General features: G+C 45.8%; 1 protein-coding gene across 2 annotated transcripts in view; it reads left to right on the plus strand.

Moving 5' to 3' along the window:
• Nucleotides 1-7661, plus strand: part of MYO10 (myosin X) — a 206223-nt gene extending 198562 nt beyond the window's left edge. For both annotated transcript variants that reach the window (XM_079791410.1, XM_079791409.1), the window contains 5 exons: nucleotides 798-934; nucleotides 1798-1918; nucleotides 2523-2975; nucleotides 4341-4532; nucleotides 6177-7661. In XM_079791410.1, coding sequence (XP_079647536.1) covers nucleotides 798-934; nucleotides 1798-1918; nucleotides 2523-2975; nucleotides 4341-4532; nucleotides 6177-6278 — 1005 coding nt within the window. In that variant the 3' untranslated portion in view covers nucleotides 6279-7661. The remainder of the gene's footprint in view (nucleotides 1-797; nucleotides 935-1797; nucleotides 1919-2522; nucleotides 2976-4340; nucleotides 4533-6176) is intronic.
• Nucleotides 7662-23394: the final 15733 nt, after the last annotated feature.

The following is a 23394-nucleotide window of genomic DNA, read 5'->3' on the forward strand; positions in this document are numbered from 1 at the left end:
TGCAACCAACCACAGTGTAAAGAGATAAAAATGGGTTTTGAAGCTGAGTAGAGACACCAAATCAAAGTGCCCGTGTATCTGAGACAGTCCCAGTCCTGCTGATCTGACAAGCAGTGGCGTGTCTCGTAGAGATTGCCACCCTGACTCGGGCTGTCCACTATGGCAAGGGTATCTATCACACTTCTGCAATAAGGTGCTGATATTTCCACACGAATATCTAGAATATTCACTCAAGTGAACACCTTTTCTTTTCTTTGTTTTTTTTCTCTCTCTCCTTTAACATTTAAGTAAAGGCTGAAATTGTCTTGTGTAGAAGATACATCAGTGGAAGTCACTGTTGTATCTTGCAGGTTTTTTGTTTTTTTTTGTATTTTTTAATTTTTATAAGCATTTGAGCCAAACTGATGACATGTTGGGGACCAAGATTACTTTCTCTCTCTCTCTCTCTGTCTCTCTGTCTCTCTCTCTCTCTCTCTCTCTCTCTCTCTCTCTCTCTCTCGGAGTTTTTGAAGCACAGGGCTTCCGTTTTCATGCGCTTTTTCTCCTTGTATGGGTTTTTAAGACATTGGCCCAACATCTGCCCCTACCTGTGTGTTTTTTTTGCCAAGAAAGAGCTAATAAAACTGGTTTCAAGAGAACAAAAGAGAAACGGCACCTTTGGAATTCTGGGTGGGCACACAGGACAGTTTTGGGAGGCTCTTTGGACCCTCACTTGCTGGCTGCTCCCTCTGAGTTCCCAGGAAGGCACATTCTAGAAGCACAGCTCTGGGCGCTGACGGCCTCGGCGTGTCTTCCAGGTGGTGGAGAAGCTGATCAGGGGCCTGGCCATGGAGGACAGCAGGAACATGTTTGCCCTGTTCGAGTCCAACGGACACGTCGACAAGGCCATCGAGAGCCGGACCATCGTCGCCGATGTGCTAGCAAAGTTTGAAAAGTAAGTTCCTTCTCCCTGAAGTGCCAGCTGAGTAACTAAAAGCAACTAAGAACAAGAGTGGGGGACTTGAACTTCATTTCCAGCCTCCGAGTGCACTGGAGTTTGTTTTATTTTACCTGTGTTGATGCTTACTTGGCTTTTCATCTCTGCGGGCTGATTTTTTGATTCCTAGATAAAGCCACTGTCTGAGGCATGGTTCAGTTTGTCATTGTTCCTTTGCCCCATCCCTTCCGTCCCCTCTTTTACTCATTGCCTTGGGATTCCTGGTTCGTAGGTTTTCACTTGTTCATTAGCTTTGAAACAGAGCTAGTAGACACAAGCCAACTTAGAACTCTTTATATCTCTCTTGGAACTCTATAATTTTGATCTGTGCCTCTTATATCCCTTTAATGGCAGAAAAGAATATTCCTGCTCCATATGAACACAGCCTCCGTAATATTCATGTCAATTTGTATAAATGTTGTAGTTTATTTAAGGGTTGGGAATGAAGAAATCGCCTTGGTTTCTTTCCTTTCTGTGGATTCAGCATACTGCTTAGCTGGCACTAACTGGACTGGGGCACTCGAAAAATATTTGTTAGCACAATTTAATTGAAGGCTGCCTGTTTGCTATGTTCAAGTGAGACCTGGACAAAAGTATGGCTTCCAGCTCTGGTTCAGTAGAAATCACGAGGGTCTCTGATACACCTCACTCTTATATTTTCTCGCTCTCGCCATCCTCATCTCTGCCCGCTCGGCTATCTGAGCGTAGACAGGACCTCTGCATCCTCACAGAGAATGAACCGTGTACGGTCAGCTCCCAGTGGGTCACCCAAGGCCTGCTTCCGTTTTGCTTCCTGAGTCTCTCTTGACTTCTGTCTGTAGGCTGGCTGCCACCTCCGAGGTGGGCGACCTGCCCTGGAAATTCTACTTCAAGCTTTACTGCTTCCTGGACACGGACAATGTGCCGAAAGACAGCGTGGAATTCGCGTTTATGTTTGAACAGGTAAAGGAACATTTTTGTAAATATTTTTTTTTTTTATTGCTTTCAGAGGAGAAGGGAGAGGGAGAGAGAGAGAGAAAAACATCAATGACGAGAGAGAATCATTGATGGGCTGCCTCCTGCACGCCCCCTACTGGGGATCCAGCCTGCAACCCAGGCATATGCCCTGACTGGTAATTGAACTGGGACCTTCTGGTTCATTGGTCGATGCTCAACCACGGCTGGTCTAAAAGGAACTTTTAGACACAGATTCCTTTATCAGAGAGCAGGGGTGAAACCCATTACTACTACCTTTGTAAATTAACTGCTAATCCTTAGAAATTCGACATGGCCGTCAACTTCCCCGCATGGAGAGGGTCGGCTGCTTGTAGATGAAACTTATGCCCATTTTAGTTGAACTCCTGTGCCAGGAACTGCTCTAGTTGGGCTGAGAGACAATCGGGAATAAAATAAACGTGTTAGATGGTATCCGTGCTGGGGAAGCAGCGAAGCGGGGTCAGGGTACCGTTTTCAGGGAAGGTGACATTTGAGAGAAATCTGATGGAGGAGGGCGTGAGCCAGGCGGGCATCCTGCGCCTGCCCCTAACGCTGTGACCGCTCCTTCCAGGCCCATGAAGCTGTCATCCACGGCCACTACCCGGCCCCCGAAGAAAACCTCCAGGTGCTCGCGGCCCTGCGGCTGCAGTACCTGCAGGGGGACTACTCGCTGCACAGCACCGTCCCGCCCCTCGAGGAGGTGTACTCCCTGCAGAGGCTCAAGGCCCGCATCAGCCAGGCCACCAAAAGCTGCGCCCCGTGTGAGCGGCAGCGGCGGACCAGCTTCCTGGAGGGCACGCTCAGGCGGAGCTTCCGTACGGGCACGGGCGCCGTGGTCCGGCAGAGGGCGGAGGAGGAGCAGATGCTGGACATGTGGATCAAGGAAGAGGTCTCCTCTGCTCGCGCCAGCATCATCGACAAGTGGAAGAAGTTTCAGGGGATGAGCCAGGAGCAGGCCATGGCCAAGTACATGGCCGTGATCAAGGAGTGGCCTGGCTATGGGTCCACGCTCTTTGACGTGGAGGTGAGAACCCGCTGTTGGGCGGGTGCGCGGGCAATGGCTGCTTCGGGGACCAGGCTGTGTCCGAGGACATAGGTCAGTGCGCCCATGGCCAAGTGCGCACGGAGGGAGGATGGGTCGGAACACTGCTCCCTCTTTTCTTAAAGCACCCAAATTTTACTCTTAACACCCACCCACTAAAGGGTTTTTTTTTTTCCCTTCTTTATAGTAAATGCTTTTTTAATAATATGAGTGAGTGAAAAATTAAGATGTCACCTATTCTGAAATAACTTCTTAATTATGGAAGCTACAGATCCAATAAAAAGTGCTGGTAGAAATGCATTGTAAAATTAAAAAAAAATAGAACTATGTATTTAAAACTTCAGATATACTTGGATTATTTTACCTTTTTCCCCCCCATGACTATTTTTAGGGAAGAATTTCTGTTTCATAATTGGAATCTAGCCATTAAATTTTTCTGTTTTGTTAAAGTAGACCATTTATTTAAAAAAAAAAAATCTTACTGATGGTTTAGATCCAGGCTTGGCCAACTGCAACCTGAGGGCCAAACCATGCCTGCCTCTTTTTTTTTTTTTTTAAATAAAGTTTTATGGGAACACACTCATGTTCATTCCTTTATATATCTTTGGACACTTTCACATTAAAGTGGCAGAACTGAGTGGCTGTGGGAGAGACCATGTGGCCAATAAGCCTGAAATATTTACTGTCTGTCCCTTAACATAAGCTTACCAGTCCCAGGTCCAGATGGGCTTCCGTTTTTCCTTATCACAATTCAGGATGTTATCTGATAACCTCTAAGTGAGAGTGTAAACATCTACAGATTGATTTTGTATTTCAAGATCCCTTCATGGCTTTTCATGGGATGCTGTCTTTGGGTTGGTTGGTTGGTTGGTTGGTTGGTTGCATTATATTGGTTTCTGAGTATAAATCAGATGCTTTGTCCAAGTGGCTGCTCTTGGTGTCACTCGTGTGTGTGCTGGAGCCACTGTACTGGTTCAGATCAGCCCGTGTTGTTTTCCCTGCGCTGGGGCTCTCTTTTCCTCCCCTGATCCCTGCGGGGAAGTCTGTCATTACCCAGTGAGATCGGCCACTGCCACACAGCAGGTCACCGCTGCTCCCTGTCAGGACACGTGTTGTTCACAAGGAGCCAAAACTGTTCAGCACAGAATGATGTAAAGAATTTCCCTCTGTGATCCTAGATTTTGTCAGAGAGATGCCATTCCTCGTGATTCCGTTCCCTGGCATACATGTGCATTGCATGTGTTCTGTATTCTGTGCAGAGGCTGGCCTGAAAGCCTGTCTCGTTTTCTGGGTGCTGTGCTTCTAATTGCTTCCTGATCTAACCCTAACACTGACTCTCGTCCCCAGTGCAAGGAAGGTGGCTTCCCTCAGGACCTGTGGTTGGGCGTCAGCGCAGACGCTGTCTCCGTCTACAAGCGTGGGGAGGGGAGACCCTTAGAAGTCTTCCAGTATGAACACATCCTCTCTTTTGGGGCCCCCCTGGCCAACACGTACAAGATCGTGGTGGATGAGCGGGAGCTGCTCTTTGAAACCAGCGAGGTAAGAGGCAAACCATGGCCTTAAAAAAAATAGAAAAACAATGCACCATTTCCTGATGCCTGTGACCAAGTAGTTTTATTTGAATATTTCTCACTAAGGCATAGGAAAACACAGTGTGATGGTCCCTACCCAGCTTCAGGTTCCTCCCAGGCTGAAATCTGATCATCCCAAATTTCTTCTGTATGCCTCTGCAACAGAGAAACCTGGTTCCCTTGTATCAGGGTGGAAAGGAAGAGAGAGAGAAATGATACGGATGTTCAAGAAGAAAACACCGTTTGGCGATAGAGTCTTGTGAAGATTAGTGGATGCTGATGGCAGCGAGTAATAGCAGTAACACTCGTCTCTGTGGTGTCCACGGAGCAGGAGCAAGCCAGAGATGTGGCCATCCTGGGCAGAGCTAATTCTGGCTCACAGAGTCATCAAAAACGCCTGAAATATGTGTGCTGTCCGCTCCAAAGCTTACACTGTAATAATAATGACGATGATACAAGAAGCCTATTGAAGTCTCCACATAGGAAGCTGCCTACAAGTGGAGGCAGGGAATGGAGATGAATCCCCGCTGCCAGTCTGGCTGTTAAGTGCTGGAGAGGAGGGGCTAGAAGGAGCAGTCAGGCCAAGGATGTGGTGCTGGAGCTAGAGGAGGCCGACCTGAGATGGAGAGAGGTGTGGGGGCCATTGCCTAGGGCAGTGGTCGGCAAACTCATTAGTCAACAGAGCCAAATATCAACAGTACAACGACTGAAATTTCTTTTGAGAGCCAAATTTTTTAAACTTAAATTTCTTCTAACACCACTTCTTCAAAATAGACTCGCCCAGGCCGTGGTATTTTGTGGAAGAGCCACACTCAAGGGGCCAAAGAGCCGCATATGGCTCGCGAGCCGCGGTTTGCCGACCACGGGCCTAGGGGATCTCGGGTGCTAGGCTGCAGGGTTTGGTCGACTCCACTGGATAGCAGGGAACTGCTCTGAGATCTTTGTGCATGAAGTAAGGACAGTGATGACAAGCAGTGATGTGGGAGGGGATTGGTTGGCAGGAAAGAGAGAACTGGGAAGTGGAAGCCAGTTAGGATGTCTTAGCAGGGATCCAGGCCAGCCTTGAGAAGCGATGGGCCAAAGGGGGTGGGAGGTGCTAATTCGAGGTTGCACAGGCCTGGAGCAGAGCTGGCCGCCTGCCGCTCTCTGCCCATCCCTGAGAGTCTCAGTTCTGTTTTCTCAGTTGCACCATGGGGCGTTGACTCAAACTATACGGTCCAGCCTTTCACAGCCATGATTGTGGGCTCTGTCATTCACCCTTCCTTTAAGTGGGTAGAGAAATCCCAGCCTAGTGATACCAACTTTAGCATCATCGGGTTTGTTCCTTTGTTTTTAATATGCAAAGTCCGACAATTTCACATTAAGCAAAATTGTCGTTTTTGCATGCAAGAACCACCAGGTGGTGCACACTGTTTGGAAAAGCCACAGTTCCCCTGCTCCCTGACTAGGAATAGGTAAAAGCAGGTAAACGTGTGGCTTCGTACAAAACTTGAGCTGTGGATTTGCACAGCCGGCTGCTGGTGGCCTTTCCTGGGAGGACATGTGGTTGTTGGGCTGGGCCCGCTGGCCCGGCAGAGACCCGTGACCCTGTGCCGATCTGCTTCCCGCGCAGGTGGTGGACGTGGCCAAGCTCATGAAAGCCTACATCAGCATGATCGTGAAGAAGCGCTACAGCACCTCGCGCTCCGTCAGCAGCCAGGGCAGCTCCAGGTGAACCCCGGCGGGAGTCCGTGTGTCTTCAGTCTCTGAACATGCCCCGCTCTGGCCTGGGCCGGCCCCTGCGTGCCAAGCCCAGGGCAGAGCTGCCGGGCCCTCTGGGAGCCTCCGGAAGGGAGGTGTCCCCGAGGGACCTTTCGCCCCGTCCACTTCAGTGATCATGTATGAAGCTGTCAACCTTAACCCGATTTCCAAAGCTTTACTACTCTTAGATGACACATGCCTTAACAGAGAGAGAGGAAACATACCCGCGCTACCGCCAAAGCAGCCAGAAGTGCCTTAACTCGTGGAGCAACACTAACGGACCTTCACTGTGCTACTGAGGGGACTGCTCCCCAGCTTGTTGGGGAGACCGGCAAAGCCTGGAAGTGGGGGGGCATTTATCCATCAACTATGCACTAACCTCCCCGCCTGATTTCCCGCCTTTGAGGGAAGGTGAGGGAGTGGGGAGGGGGACAGGGAGCGCAAGGGGACGGTGTATTTTAGTCGGAGTGCTGCTGGCAGCCTTCCCGGAAGACGCGTATTAACTTTTTTTTCTTGGTTTCGTCTTTTAAGTCTATGTGCTTGCTTGTGCATGCATGTTGTTCATAAACCCATCACTTTAATCGTTGTCTCAAGAGTATTAAAAGCAAAGGGAAAAAAGGAAGTGCAATGGTGTAAACAGTCTGTCTGTATATTTTAATAGTTCAGAGTTATAGTCTCCAGTTTTTACTTTATAAGGTGGTGATATTAACAAACCGAATCCCGGATTTCCCCCCCGTCTTTGCTGTATTTCAAAAGCCGCATTTGGACTCAGTTTTGTTATTCATGCAGCGAAGTCTGCATTCTGTGTCTGCTGTGTTATAAACAGATATGCAGCCTGCAAATAACTGTATTTATAAACCACTCTTAAACAGCTGGCTCCAGGGCTGTTTTTAGAACCATATGAAGTCTTTTTGGAGTCTTGAGTTTCTAAAAGATTTAAGTTAAAAAAAAATGTTTTCTTTGAAAGTTAGCTCGTATGGCTCCGGGTAGATCACAGTATAACCACGTTGAATACGGGGAGAAGGGCTGTACTCCCCAGGGGTGAACTACGTGTGCAAGTCTTTAAAGGACCCTGACATTAAATGCTGAGGCTTTAGTATAATACACAGATTTTATCTCAAGTTTATGATGGTGGTCTGAAAAGGCGCCTGTAAATAAATCATCATTTCTGACCAGGAGAAAAATAATCTGGTCTTGGACTTTTATTTTCATATGGAAAAGTTGTAAAGCCTTAGGCCAATTAAGTCTACCCACAAAGAAAAAAATAATGCCTTATCCCCTGTGGACAGCCATGTTAAAGTGAAATCATCGTTTGCTGGCTGCAAGCAAGTCTGACAATAAAAGATATTAATTAGCTGATGTACAGTGTGCTTTCTTTATCCGAGCGGCTCTCAATTCATATGGGGTCTTGTGTGTTTTTTTGTGTTGGTTTGGGTTTAAGGCTTTGGGCTTCAGGGTGTCTCAGCTGTGTGTTCAATGCCCTTGATCACTGGTCTGAAAACAGACATGTAGACGTCTCGACTGCTCTTGTAGGCACGGAGCATGACTCCAAGAAGGTAAAAGCAGGGTTCGAGGAAATCACAGGTGAAGGGCGGGCGGTGGACCCTGAGCTGGTCTGGCAATATGGCAAAGGAGAAGGAGGGCCCCGACGGAGTACAAGCGCAGGGGTGGAGGTGCAGATGGCATGCAGCAGGCGTCAGGGCCATGCTGCGGTTCGTTGCCCTGGCCCCAAGTAGCATCTTCGTTGATCTCACATGATTCCACCTTTGTGCCCTCCAGCCCCCCATAAATGCTATTCTCCATAGACCAGACGCCCAAAGGGATCTTTATAAACCACAAATCCAAATATATGCCTCTCCCACTCAAAACTATTCCTCTCTCTCCAAAATGGTAATCTGTACCACAGTACCCTGTGTTTTCTGCCCTGGCTGCCTCCACCCTGGTTTCCTGCCACTCCACCTCCCTCCTCCTTCAGCCAGACTGACTGACTCAACAGCACACACTGTCATTTCATCCTTATTTTATCAGCCCCCCAAACTGGGGTATTAGCCGCCCAGCAGTGAGGATGGTAACTGATGTCTCCTGGCAAAACCCGGTGACTGTACTCAAGAAGACGAGAGCGGTAATTCCCCGGAACCTGGAGCTCCGGCAGCGATGCGCTGGTAAGTGTTCATCAGGGGTTCTCCGGGGGGAAACAGTCCTGCTTCGTAGTGTTTGCTGGTTGTCGTGGTGACAGTGTTCCCGCCATGGCTCATTTCAAGCTCCAAGGAGACGTGAGTGTGTGCAGAGTTGGAACAAGATGTGTGGTCGGACCCGTCGCTGGTGGGAGCTTGGCCTTGCACACCACTGAAAGGTCGCATCAATAAGTAATTTTTCAATTAAAAAAAAAAGTCATCTTCAGAGGAAAATGTCTTAAGTAAAAAACCTCAGAAGTAAAAAAGACACTCAGAAAGCTTTAAGTACTTTGAGTGGGGAGGAAAGTTACATGAGAAAATTGAAGGGGTTTCAACAAGTATATACTTGGTTCCTATCTTTAGTTTTCCCAGGGACTTTGTTTTCTCTTTCAAGTAATAACAGGATTACAGTTGATTTGCAGCTTGAGATATAAACAGGGTCTGTTACCCCTGAGGCACCCAGATGTTTGCTTGGTGGGAACCGGTTGCCTGATTAGAGTTCTCATGATTCCTCATGACCCACCAGAAAAGAAAACGGGTAATTCCTGTAACTTTTTATCTCTTGGGGGAATTGTTCTCTATAAGTTTACTTTATAACTTGACATTGAAATTTAATAGGCCTCGTTATTTGAGATGACTCCAAGGATCGACACCAACCATAACAATTTAACTTTTACTAAATATTTACTAAATTCTTGCTGTTCAGATTTTTAAAATATATATTTCTGTAGGGTTTGCAAATGAACCATAAGAACTGTCTTAAGTTGCTTAGAGCCTCATTGGGGGTAAAAGATAATAAATATATGAAACTAGAAGTTGATTGTGTCACAGCATACGTGCTGAAGGAGGGTCCAGAAAGCAAGAGTGCAAGGAGGAGAGTTCAAAGGAGAATTCTGCGCTAAAACAAAACACAACACTAACGCAGATTTGTAGTGTGAGCACATGCCAGTGGCACAAATGAATGAAGAAAATCCATGAGTCAAAAATGAACAGAATGTGGATTCCTAAGTATTACTTCTTACACTGCCACGTGTTTTCCTTTGACCATCTCTCCATTGTGGCCAGCGGCATTAATTACCATTTGCTCAGCACACATTATGTTTCAGGCTGTCCCCGGGGTGGTATTACCATCATTATTTCATTGTGTCCTCACGGTAAGCATGATGTAGGTGCTAACACACCTACTGTTCATAGCTTTTTGAGATTTAGAAAATTTAACTTGCTGTGACAGCTTCGCTGTGTAACAAATCACTCCAAAATCCAGTGGCTAAAGCAACAAGCATGTTAATTCTCTAGGTTGTCTGTTTGAGCTGGGCTCAGCCGGGCATTCAACTCCAGTTCAGCTGCGGCCAGGTCAACTATGTTGACCTTGACTTGGCTTTCTCATGTGCCTAGGGCAGTGGTCGGCAAACCGCGACTCGTGAGCTACATGCGAGCCACGGTTTGCTGCTCTGTTGACTAATGAGTTTGCCGACCACTGGTGTAGGGCCTCAGATCAGATGGTTGAGCTCTGTTCCATGTGGTCTCTCATCCTCCAGTTAGCTAGCCTTTTTAAATTAAAAAATAAATGAAAATAAAAACTAAAGTATTTCTACATAGCAGCAACAACCAATTATAATTTTTTAAATGATACCTTTGAGAACGTTGCAAAAAAACATTTAATAACAAAAAGACAATCTGAAGAAATAAGGTATTGTCTGATGTCAAAGCCCATGACATCTGTATGCTACAGTCGGAACTAAGATGTAAACTGATCTACAAAAGCAATTGAAATGAAGTGAAACAGAAAATACTATGATACAAATGTCAGTTAATCATAAAAACAAAAATATGATATCTGGCTGGCATAGCTCAGTGATTGAGCATTGACCTATGAACCAAGAGGTCACAGCTTGATTCCTGGTCAGGGCACATGCTTGGGTTGTGGGCTCGATCCCCAGTGTGGGGTGTGCAGGAGGCAGCCAATCAATGATTCTCATCATTGATGTTTCTATCTCCCTCTCCCTTCCTCTCTGAAATAAAAAAATATATTTTTTTAAAAAACCACACAAACAAAAATATGTTGCAGCTTAAAGGAAATGGGTTTATACCCCAATTTATTTGTTATCCAGGTGAGGAAGCTAATGACATATAGCTTCTAAGTTCATGGTCCTTCCTCTTCAATGATGCTGAGTGTAAAATGTAGTAAAAAAGTTAACTTCTAAAATAAAACAAAATGCAGCCCTTTGTGACAAAAAGGAAGTCCCATTATGGGTTAGTAAAGAGCTTCTGCTGGAAATGTTTATTTCGTATTTTAAACCATCTGGCCTTCTGCTTGGTAGAGTCATGAATTTTTTAAAAGTAAATTTCTGCTGCTGTTCAACCAGAGCTCGCTACTTGGAATCACCCATGTGAGAAGCACATGGGTTGCAAATTGATACCTGCCATTAGAGGGACTTCTCTTTCCCCTGATTCTGTGCAACGACTGTCATTCAGGCCTCAGCTTTAATGGCACCTCTCCAGAAAGGCCTTCCACACCCTCAGATATAAAATAGCTAGTCTCTATCGCATCCCCACGTTTGCCACTAAGTGATGTTTCTTGTTTGTTCAATTGTCTATTGAAAGTCTTCCCCAATGAAAACATAAGCTTGGTGAGAGCAGAAATCTTTTTGTGTTGATTACTGTCGCTCTGTTAACTAGAACTGTGTCTGAACATAGTAGGTACCAGTAATTTTTTCTTAAATAAGTGGAGGAGTAAATATATGATTTCCAATTTGGGGGCCACCCCAGCTGAGATTCCCTAGAGAATGGAGGTTAACTGCTGATGCTTTGGGAAGTGCGATTCCTGGGCAGTGAGGGTAAGGGAGTGAGGCAGGGAAGGTAGGAATTTGGAGCTTGAAATGAGCTATGCGAAGTGATGTATTTCCATGCCAGCCACTGCTTTGAGTCCCAGTCCAGTTGCTCAGCAGGAGCATGTGTGTGGCCATGTAGGATATCTTTACACAGGCTGTGGTGAAGTCCCGCCTCTGAGCAGTCCTCCAGAGAGGAAAGAAAGTAAATCTCTCTTCTTGGCGTCCTGTCTCCTGTTTCCCATTGGTTGAATTTCACTATGTGAGATTTCACATTTTCATGTCATCTGGTGCCTTTAAAGGCCACGTAGCTACGAAGCCATGTCCCACACTGTGGCCAGCTGAATAATGGCCCCCAAAGATATGAATGTTACCTTGTTTGGCACAGAGACTTTGCAGATATGATCAAATTGAGGATTTTGAGATTAGCCTGGATTATCCATGTGGGACCAATGGAATCACATTATAAGAGTCAGAAGATCAGACTCTGTAGCAGGAGATGTGACCAAAAATAGGTTGCAAAGGGGCTACAAGCCAAGGACTGCTGGCGCCTCAAAGCTGGGAGAGGCATGGAAAGGATTCTCCTTGTAAACCCTCAGAAGGAACCAGCCCTGCTGATATCTTCCTTTTAGCCCTGTGAGACTCTTTGCAGACTTCTGATGTCCAGAACTGGAAGAAAATACACTTAGGTTGTTTTCAATGACTGAGTTTGTGGTAACTTGGTGTAGCAACAGTAGGAAATTAATACCCACATCCTGTAGGGGAGCATTTCCTTTAAGTCTGTGGCAGGAGGATCCAGAGACACCAGATACACAGCCTGACTTCTCAAGGGTGGAACACCACAGGCCTACAGGGAGTCAGCCAGCCTTCTTGGCCCTGAGAGCCTGGGGACCCGTGAGGCCAGAAAATCTGAGCAGATCTGCAAGATGTGCACAGTACAGAGGCCCATACTTAAAATGACTGCCCAGCCCTGGCCGGGTGGCTCAGTTGGTTGGAACATCATCCCCTACACCAAAAGTTTGCAGGTTTGATTCTAGGTCAGGGCACATACCTAGGTGGTGGGTTCAATGCCTGGCTGGTTGAAGATAAAACAAAACAAACAAACAAACAAACAAAAACACTGCTTATACTAAGGAGCTGACAGAAAAAAAGTGTAAGTTGATTGAATTAGCATTGCCTTTTCTCTCCCATCATTTTCAGTTTCAAAGAATAATTGCCTAGCTCTGTAAGACGTCCTGGGCCTCCCAGAGTAAATTTTATAATCCAGGCTAATTACACAATCTATACTCTATAAGTCAGACCATCACAAACATACCTTCAAAGTTGGTAAAAATCAATTCAGACAAAAACAATTTGATGTAGAATTTATAGAGAACATGTACTCTGGTAACTTAAGCTGCTTTAGCAAACAAACTCCTGCATTTCAACTACCTACCATATTAAAGATGTTTCTTGCACCCATAACAGTCCAATATGGTGCCATATTGGGAGGATGGTGGTTCTGCTCCTGTGGTTATTCAGGGCCTAAGCTGACAGACGCTCTGCCTTCAACATTTAGCTGCCAAGGTCACCTGGGCCTAAACAGCTGGCAGAAAGGGAGCAGTGGATTGGATAAGGACTTGCATCTCGGCCTGGAAGTGACATTATTTCTGCTTACAATCTTGCAACAAGATCTAGTCACATAGTGTTACTTACTAGTACTTACATGCAATGGGTGCCAGGAAATGCAGCTCCAGGCTCAGCAACCACTTTTTCTTTCCTTTTCTTTTTTATCTTTATTGTTGAAAGTATTACCGATGTCCGCCCCCCCCCCTTCATTTTCCCCATTGACCCCCTCCACCCTGATCCTGCCCAGACCTCCCACGCACTATTGTTTGACCATGGGCTATACATACCTATAATAATAAAATCGTAATATGCTAATTAGACCAGACAACCAAATGATCTTCCGGACGTCCTTCCAGATGACCTTCCGGACGAAGCTGAGGCTTCGAGGGCTGAGCCCTTGCACGACTTTCATGCATTGGGCCTCTAGAATGCATATACCATAAGTTCTTTTGTTAATCTCTTCTGGCCCCTCCCTGTGAAATACATCAATCTGTTGCATGTTTCAATGTCTCTGGATCCGTTTTGTTCATCAGTTTATTTTGTTCATTAACTTCCACATATTAGTGAGATCATGTGATACTTGTCTTTCTCTAACTGGCTTATTTCGCTTAGCATAATACTCTCCAGGTCCCTCCATGCTTTCTCAAAGGGTAAGAGATCCTCCTTTTTATAGTTGCATAGTATTCCATTGTGTAAATGTACCACAGTTTTTTAATCTATTCATCTACTCAGGGGCACTTGGGCTGCCATTTGACCCAGTGATCCCACTGCTAGGGATATATCCTAAGAAGCCTGAAAAACACCAATCGGGAAGAATATATGCACCCCTATGTTTATAGCAGTGTCATTTACGATAGCTAAGATCTGAAACAGCAACCACCTTTTCAATAACAACTCTACAGTATGTACAGGGGAGGATGAAGCTTTGGTGGACAGCGGGCTGTCACTTGCCACAGTGTGCCCCTCTGGCCAAGAAATATTCATGAAGTCTCTTCTCCCAACAACAAAAAAGAATATTCAAGGGATTTAACTCAAAATCCTATCAGTTACTGACTGCATCCCTAGGGGCAAAACTGATGGTTTGCCAATAAGAGAGTGTTCAACCTATATAATCAAAAGAAGTCAGGGGACTGGGGGGCACCACCTCAATAAAAAGTTAGAATCCCTTGCCCAGTTTCCAGGCCTGAGTTAAGTTTTGGACCCAGGCCCATTCACTGAAGAAAAGACCATTTCCCCTGCAACACCACACAAGTGTATCTGCTCCTGGTCTCCCAGTCCTTCACCAAGGAGATCTACTTGGTAACTGAACTCTGAGAAATATCCAAGCATCTTGATGACTGTTGGACAAGGCCTTAGTGGACATTAATACCTAGAGACATTAATCATTACCACGGCGGGAATACTGGGGCGAGGTAATAAATGGAGATCTGGCCCAGATCCAGCTTGCCAGGGTCCACTATGACTGTGGCCCCACCGGGTGGTCTTTCCCAGGCCCAAATGTACAATGGAAATAGACATGCTATTGCAACCTCACATTGACTCCTTGGCTTAGGGCAAGACTACCATAGTGCAGAGGGCCAAGAGTGCTCGGAAAAGAATCCCCTCCATGACCAAGACAATGAGTCAAACTGATGTGGCATCCTGGGAGGAGTAGCAGAGATTAGTGATCCCTAAAGAACTAGAAGATTCAGGGTAAGGCCCCATCATGCTGCCTTTTAAGTCTTACCCCTGAAAAAAACACCCACCAAATCCAGTGGACTACGGCAGAGTCAACCAAGTGGTAGTCCAACTGCAGCTGCTGTGCCAGATGTTGTATCATTGCCAGGTCAGACTTGCTTGGCCTTAGGGCATGCCACTTGTGATTCTGTGGAAGCCTGTCTTTTGAACTAATTTTGAGTGAATTTAACTCAATCTATAGCAGCATATCTGAAGATACACAATATGTAGGATAGCATTTATTTTCTCAGATATATAATTAAAGCTTAATAAATGACATTATAATAACAAATTATTTATATGGTACTTATTTAGCAAACTCAGTAATTTGGACATGGCCAAGGATCTGTAAGGAAGCACAACTTGGCTTCGTGTGAGTAGTGATTATTAAGTCCAGGTGAGCTTTGCTGATTCTGCTTCTGCTCAAAGAGGGTCAGAAGTTGATCTTCCCTTTCAACACACGCAACAGGAGCCCTCTCCTCTGCTCACCCCCCCTGTGCTCTCTCATCATTAATGTTTCCATCTCTCTCTACCTTACCTTCCTCTCTGAAATCAATAAAAATGTATTTTTTAAAAATGTCTCTTGCATCTACCCTGTCTTCATGTCCCTGTCTTGGTTTAGGCTCTTAGAATCTCTCACCTGGACTATTGCAAAAGTCTGTTACCTTGTCTCTCTGCATCAGCTTCTTCCAATCCACCTTCCACTCCACCACCAGGTTATCTTTTTAAGATAAGAATCTGATCATGTCACTTACCTCCAAAGTCTTCTCATCACCTACAGGGTATAGTTCAAACTCTTTATTATAACGTACAAGCTCTTTATCAAGTAGCCCATGTTATATTTCTAGCTCCCTCTCTCTTACTTCTATATAAATACCCTATATTTCAGTTCTACCTATATTTAACTACAGATTCCCAAATATGTCATGCCTATTTCACACCTACACGCTTTTACACATTTTGTTCCATTTGCTTGAAATGCTTACCAATTTGTCTTGAAAATACTGTGACCTGCCCTTCAAGCCCTAGATCAGAGGTACTCTTTGTTCTGAAGTTGTTCCTGATTGCTTGGTCATAATTTTTAGAACCTGATCTTTTAATAAATCTTGTCTTATTGTATTGAAATTAATGTGTGTCTGTATTTCCCAAAAGACAAGGGGTTCTTTATTGCAAGGACTGTTTTATACATAATTAGATTCCTAGTCCTGCCGTTTGTTTAGCTCTCAAAAAATGTTTGCTGAGTTCATTTTTGTGTTAGATTTTAAGTCTTTCAAGGCTGAAACCATACTGTTGTTCATCTATATATCTCTCATGGTGCCTCTCATAGGATCTTGTATATAGATGATGCTCAATATAAAAAGGTGTGAATTAAAGAGATAAGTTACTTTTCTCTGGAGAAAATAGAAATATTTCATTTCCTGTTGCTACAGTATTTCAACCATCATTTCATTCCCGTGCTAAGTAGTGTTACAATGATTTTAAGCCAAGCAAGAGTTCATGGAAAGGAGGAATATCTTGGGGAAAAAAGAAATTGAAGGGAACTGTTTTTTTAAATATTTTTATTAAGAAATTTATTTATTTTCTATTATTTCATTAAGTCTTCTAAAAACATTTTTGTTGTTTTAACATGTTTCAAACCCACAGGCAAATTTAGAGAACACCCGGATACCCTTCACATACAGTCACCAAGATCTTGCCACACCCGTTTCCTCTCTCTATTTATCTGTCTATATATATATATATATATACACACACTTCCCTTTTGCTGAAAGCAGATCGCTGTACCATAGCTCTCACCCCTAAGTGTTGCATCTTGCTTCGCTCAGAAGAAGGGCGTTCTCCTGCACCACCATAGCACCATTATCTCACCTAAGAAAAGCAATATTAATTCAACAAAATTACCTAACGTGCAGTCTGGACTTAGATTTTCCTAAATGTCTCTCCAAATGTCCTTGATAGCTATTATTTTTTCCACCCAGAATCTAATCAAATTTCACACACTGATTTGGCTGCTATACCTCTTTATTCTCCTCAAACTTTTCCTCTGTTCTTGATATCACGCGCTTTGAAGGTCTAGGTCAATAGACTTGCAGAACATCCTTCTTTCTGGATTCCTCTGATTTGTCAGGATTTGATTCGGGTAAAATGTTTCCAATACATTTTATTGTGTCCCTCCCATAGCATTAGATCAGGGAGCTCATAAGGTCCAACTGCCCCGATACTGGTGATGCCAGGCATGAGGAGATGCAGCTAAGGGGAGACTGACATCTCTCCAATGCAAAGAATCCCTATGCAATGCATAAGTAACTTGTGAGATTGTGTAGACACTCTCTTCCCTAGTCTTTTTCCCAATAAGTCATGTTATTCATTGATGATCATTGCCTGAATCAATTATTAACATGAGTTACAGAATGGTGCTTTTCTAAATCTATAATTTAGTCTGTATTTGTTAGTTTATAATCTTTTGTAAAGCAGAGCTTTTCCTCTTTCTCTGTCTTTTGAGAATCACTATAGAATCGTCATTTTTTTTAACTCAATGTATTAGCATTTAACAAGATTATTCTTTTTGATCCCCAAAGTGTCCCAGATTTGGTCAGTGGGATCCCCTTTGAGCTGGCTTCTGTGTCCTTTTGACATGGAGTGTGAATCATCTTTACACATGTCTTTGCTTTCTAGTACATCAAATGTCCCTGTGGAATCCCTTGTCACGTCCCGTGTGTTTCAGGGTTCCCGTTCAGGTCCGGTTTCTGGAGAAGGCCGCAATCAAAATGAAAAGAGACCGGAAAAGAGTTAATTTGGGTAAATGGGGGGCCAGGCGGGAGTCCACCTCTAGGGGGAGGACTACTCCTAGGCTCTGTCCTTGCTATGCCTTTTATTGAGACTATGGGATACACCCATAGCCCTTAGGCAGGTAACAAGCGGATTATCAAATCAGTAAGGATTTACATGATTACTAGATGGGGAAGTTGCCTCAGTTACCATTGTCTCAATTAGATAGGGAGTGGTTGGCTCTGACCTTTCAGAACTTCAAGGTTGACCAGCCTTCCACATCTTTTCTATTAGTGAGACAATGGTCGGTTTCCGGCATGTCCCTAACTCAGACCTAGTATCAGCCAGCTCTCTAAGGAGCCCTGGTTCTTTTTGATAGAAAATAGCCAGAAACCAGCACCTGCTCCCCAAGTTAGCTCATCGCCATGGGGTGTCAGGGATTCTAAGCTCTCTCAGTTGTCGGAGCTAGAATATGAGGTTATGATCTCATACTTACTGAGAGCGCCCATTCAAACCCTGCACCACAGGGTTCTTCTTCTCTTCCCTTATCCCATGTTCTCTTGCCCTTCGCTGAAAACCAGCCTTAGGTCCACGAGCAAGAGGTAAACACCAGCCTTGATGATGTGGGTTTGGGGTTGCTGATGTGGTTGAGAGAGAGGCAGGTTCCCTTGCCAGTTAGCTAGGTTGTGCCCCAGGGGAGCTGGCTTGCCAGGCTTCTTGAAGTGAGCAAAGTTTTATAAGCAAGGAAAGGGCGTCTCACAAGGGATGGCCATCGCCCAACTGAACAACATTAAAACACCCAGCTCTGACCCAATGCTTAAGGAAACTACTTGTGGACTTGACATAGAATTAGCCTTGGAAGATTTGCTACCTAAGAACAAATTAAGGACAACACTGCTTTTGTAGTTTTCTCCTTGCAAATAACATTTCCAACTGAAAGCCACTTCATTCATTACCGCTGTAGAAATGTCCCCTTTAGCTGAACAGCATTTTCAGTGGAGTGTTGTGGTTAAACCACCCAGGAGTGAGACCAGTTTCTCTTTCTCACTCTGCACACTGCAGGGAATTTGTATGTAATTCTATTAGGCACAAACTTTGGTATCTGTTGCAACCCTTTTTCCATGTGGTGCAGGTCTTCCCAAGAGATACTGGGCAACCATTCCCAAAAGGCTGGGCATGGAATCCAGATTCCCACGGAGATGCTCTCCCCCTGGGTCCCCACTGCATTTCCCTCAGGTAATTCCCACAGCAGTCTTGAGAACCAGGGGTTATTCCTGTTTTAAAAGATGAGGTAACGAAGACTCAGAGAGACGGTGTTACAACACAAAGTCAGCGTGCCAGTATATTTTAGTGGGTCTACGATGCCGCAGATGTTAAAGTACATTTCATTCTCAGGTATGTTAACGTGGGGAGGGAAACGTGTGTCTCAGGATCAGTGAGACAGTGGGTGGTGCCTGGACACTTGGGTCAAGTTCAGATCTTCCTGACTACGAACCCCATGCTCTTTCCACTTGAGTAAGGGTCGATGGAAGAAGAGTGAGCAGGCCGCGGAGAGGAGAGCCAGGGCTTGGGGAGACAGGAAAAGGTTTTAAAGTGTGAGCAAAGGTATGGATGTGAAAGTCTGCTTGGGGTGTGGACCCAGTGAAGAACTAATCTCACTACAGTCGAGTGTTTAGATCAGGGAGCAGCTAATCTGCCTAAAGAGAATTAAAGCTTTTAGAAAGAGATGAAGACAGTTTATAATTGTTTAGGTTTAGCTGCTCTAGGTAACTGGGCATTGTCCTAAGCGCTTGGGTGGGTGTCACATGTTGAAACCCGTGTTTTATTATTATTATTATTATTATTATTATTATTATTATTTTAAAATATATTTTTATTGATTTCAGAGAGGAAGGGAGAGGGAGAGAGAGATAGAAACAACAGTGATGAGAATCATCGATCGGCTGCCTCCTGCACACCCCCTACTGGGGATCGAGCCGGCAACCCAGGCATGTGCTCTTGACTGGAATCGAACCCAGGACCCTTCATTCCACAGGCCGAAGCTCCATCCACTGAGCCAAACCAGCCAGGGCTGAAAGCTTTGTTTTAGAGGAAGGCTGTGCAAGGTGGATTGGAAGAGGAGGAGGTACGAGGCTGCCACAGTTTAAACAGGCACTAAGTGATGAAGCTTGAACAGCGATGTCGGCCCTAAGACTGAGAACAGGGATATAGGCATGGGAGTGTTTAAGAGGAGGGATCCTCCGTAGTTGCTGACAGATTGGAGATGGATGGGGAATGCATATAATTTATCATCCAAACCAGGACACCCTTGAGAAGGAAAAGCGAAGTGCTATAAATAAGCATGCCAGACAGCAGCCATAAACCAGGACCGTGGTGGGCAAACCTGACATATGGTTACTGCAGACAGAATGAAGGAGAGACCAGAAGCAAACTTACTCCCATATTTCTTGCCTTGGGGACTGTGGGTTACTGCAGTTGACAGGGAAGTTGTAAATGCCACTCTTTTTTTTATCTCTACCTGTCCTCCTCAATCAGGCCTGTGAGGAATCAGACACCCGCCTCCGCAGCCCCATATGGTATAGACTAGTGGTCGGCAAACTCATTAGTCAACAGAGCCAAATATCAACAGTACAACGATTGAAATTTCTTTGGAGAGCCAAATTTTTTAAACTTAAACTTCTTCTAACGCCACTTCTTCAAAATAGACTCGCCCAGGCCGTGGTATTTTGTGGAAGAGCCACACTCAAGGGGCCAAAGAGCCGCATGTGGCTCGCGAGCCGCAGTTTGCCGACCACTGGATAGACTAAGGAGCAGTCTTAATTCATAAGGGGTGTGCTAGGGCCAGGCGGCTGGTTGGGACCCACTGGGGTGCACATTCCTGGGGAAGGAGCTCCTCCCCTCCAACTCTGTCCTCTGTTCCTTATCGGGTGAGATCCAGAGCAACCCCATCACTGGGAGAACAAACTGAGGTAGGTGCATGGATGCCAGCAGTTGGCAGACACTGGGAAATCAACGCCCAGCACCTGGGGACTCAGGGCCCACGGGAAGCTGGCATTGGAAGCAGGAGCCTCTGAAGCTGGGGACCCTGGCTCACATGGTCTCCTTGAGAAAGGAGAAGGGCCTCCATCCCAGCCAGAGGCTTTTACAGGCAACCCAGAATGAGCTCCGTGGCCTGTAAAATTCTTTTCTCATTTTGGATAGTTCTGCTTGTGACACCAGAGGACCTGGATTAGGGCAGGAATGAGTGCAAATGGGGTAGAGAGAAACCATCAATTTTCAATAAATTGGCCTACATGCAAATATAGTAGGTCCTCACATGTGTTGTTGAGTGTCATTTTGCTGTAATGTTGATGAGGAAAAAACAATGGATTCCTGTCCAGGGTCACTGTGTGGGTGGTTTCTGCATTCTCCATTCTCTCCATGTCTGCATGGATTTCCTCCCACATCCCAGAGATGAGCACGTGAGGCGAGCGGATGTGTGCCCGCTGTCCAGTCGGAGTGAGTGTGGGTGTGAGCGGCCCTGTGATGGAAGGGAGTCCCGTCCTTGCTCCCTGAGTTGCTGGGAGAGGCTCCGGTCACCCTTGATCCAGAGCTGGAATAAGATGGTTGGAATAATGATCTTACTTATTTTTAATCATCTTCCTTAAATGTAAGACTAGCTAGCATTTATTGCACTGTCTGATATTAGAAGTGTTTTGGGTCTTTATCTAAAAGTTTGATGATGTTATGCTTTGCAACCAGAAATATGCCGTAGGAACTTAACTCTTGTTTATACCAGTTAATCCATGGGAAACTCGGTTTTGTTATGTATTGTTTTGCTGAAAGTTGCAGTTTCCAAGCACCTATTGACAATGCTAAGTGAGGACTTACTGTAGACTGAACTTTGGACTATATTCAATAGAACCTTAATATTCCTTTGATGGTTCAGAAGACACTTGAGTCTTGCAAAGCTGAAGGGTCCCATGAATATCACCGGCTGTGCCATAAACACCCGGTTGTACCATTCAAGCATGGTCTATGAGGATAACATGTGACACAGCCTGAATGTGTGCTCCCAACAGGGCCTTCGGCCATTGATTACCCAGCCTAAAGGGGCACCAGTGTTTTGTGCCTAATTTCTAATGAACTAAACTTAGTAAGAGATGACAAGCCAAATACACACTCTGAAGGGATGCCTGTGGGATGGAAGTCTCCCAGCTACTCCATTCCATCCCACTAATCTAATTTTAACTTAGAAAATACCCTTGAGACTGGAGGCCTGATTCGGAGGCCTGGATTTAGAGACAATCACATGACAGTTTCACTCCCTCCCTCCCTCCAGGGAAGTCAGTTTAGCTCCTGGGCCCTCAGGAGGCCGGTGTGTGGAGTCTGTCACTTCCTTGGTCAAAACAAACAAACAACAAAGAAACCCACAAACTTCAGGAACTCTCCCTCTCCCCTCCCCACCTCATAAGATTGTGCCTAAATTAGCGACTGATCCTCAAAACACTCTTCCCTGTGGTCTGTTTATCCAAACGTCTCATCACCTTCTCTGCTCCCACAGTTGATCTGAGCTGGGCAGCGCCTCTGAACTCATCTGGGCCTTGCCCTCCACCAAGTTCTCATACAGCCCAATTCCCCTGCCTGCATCCATCTCTTGTTCCTAACTCCTGCTGGTCTCTGAGCTGCAGGTCCCTGTACCCAACTGCCTAATTGGCATTTTCTAGGGTGACCCAAACCTCTCCTCCTCCTCTCCCATCTTAGTGAATGACAAGGAAAAGTGCCAGTATCTTTGCCAGGCTCCACGTAATCCACGGAGCAGAAACACCTCCCTAAAACACAAACCAGCCACTTCACTCTCCTGCAGACAGCCCACCCATGGCCCCAAAGCTCAACTCCTTAACTGCACACAGAGGAGGCCCTTCTGAGCACCTACCTGCTCATCTGCTGTCCCCTAATTCAGAACTATTCGTGGTTTCCTCTGGGGCCAGGCCAGCTTCTCTCCTGCCCGGGCCCCTGCACATGCTCCCCACTCCCTCCCCCCAGCCACCTTCTTCAGATTCCTTTTCCCTTGTCCATGACCTAAGCACCATGAGGGAAATAAGCAGTCCTGCTTGTCTTACGATAAGCCCCACAAGCAGCCTTTGATGAATGTTTAATGATCAATGAACGGAGGAATAAGGCACGAATGAAACTCAAGTGCAATGAGGCAGAACCAGGACCAAAAAGAAGAGGCGGCAGACTAGGTTGTTGGTTTGCAACCTCCGGATTTCCCTGGGGGAAATTTGAAACTGGCCCCCTAGATGGGCAGACCATCCAGGCTGGGAGGTGGCGGGTTTAATAAACGAGGGACCTCACTAGGCTTGTCTTAGGCAGCTGCAAGACGAGATCTCCACACCTGCCCGCCAGAATCTTAAGGGTTTCATCACAGGTTTTAACAGGGCTTAGTCCAGATGGTCTCACCAACACCTTACTCTCTCAACCTGTGTCCTAGAAACGGCTCCCGCTGTGGAAACAGTCGGAGGAACGTAGATTCCAAGGATGGGGAGGGGGCGAGGAGGCTCCCATTGCCTGGGTCCAGCTGGTGGTTCAACAGGCGGTCCCGTCCCCTCTATGAACTCCTCCAGAACAGTGGCTGGTCGGCTGATTCAAGGGTAACTGCTGCCGGGTGGGAAGGGGTTGGAAGTCAATGTCCTGCAGTCATCCTTACTGATGGGGTCTGTGTGTGTGTGTGTGTGTGTGTGTGTGTGTGTGTGTGTGTATGTGTGTGTGTGTCGATGTGTGTACCTGTGGATAAACAGTACCTTTTCAGGATATATTATTGTAATGTGGCCTAAATCCTCATGAACCATTCCGAAGCCTTAAGAAAGCTCTCTTGTCTATTACTAGGGAGCAATACCTACACTGGGAGCATAGCTGGTGCACACAACCGACATTCCCTTTCACTTAGGCCACATTCCGTTTGCTAAGACCAGTAACTTTCCCCTCTGGACTTGCCCAGGATCCGGACCCGCCC

Source organism: Cnephaeus nilssonii (assembly GCF_951640355.1).
Source record: "Cnephaeus nilssonii genome assembly, chromosome: 2".
NCBI classification, from domain to species: Eukaryota; Metazoa; Chordata; class Mammalia; order Chiroptera; family Vespertilionidae; genus Cnephaeus; species Cnephaeus nilssonii.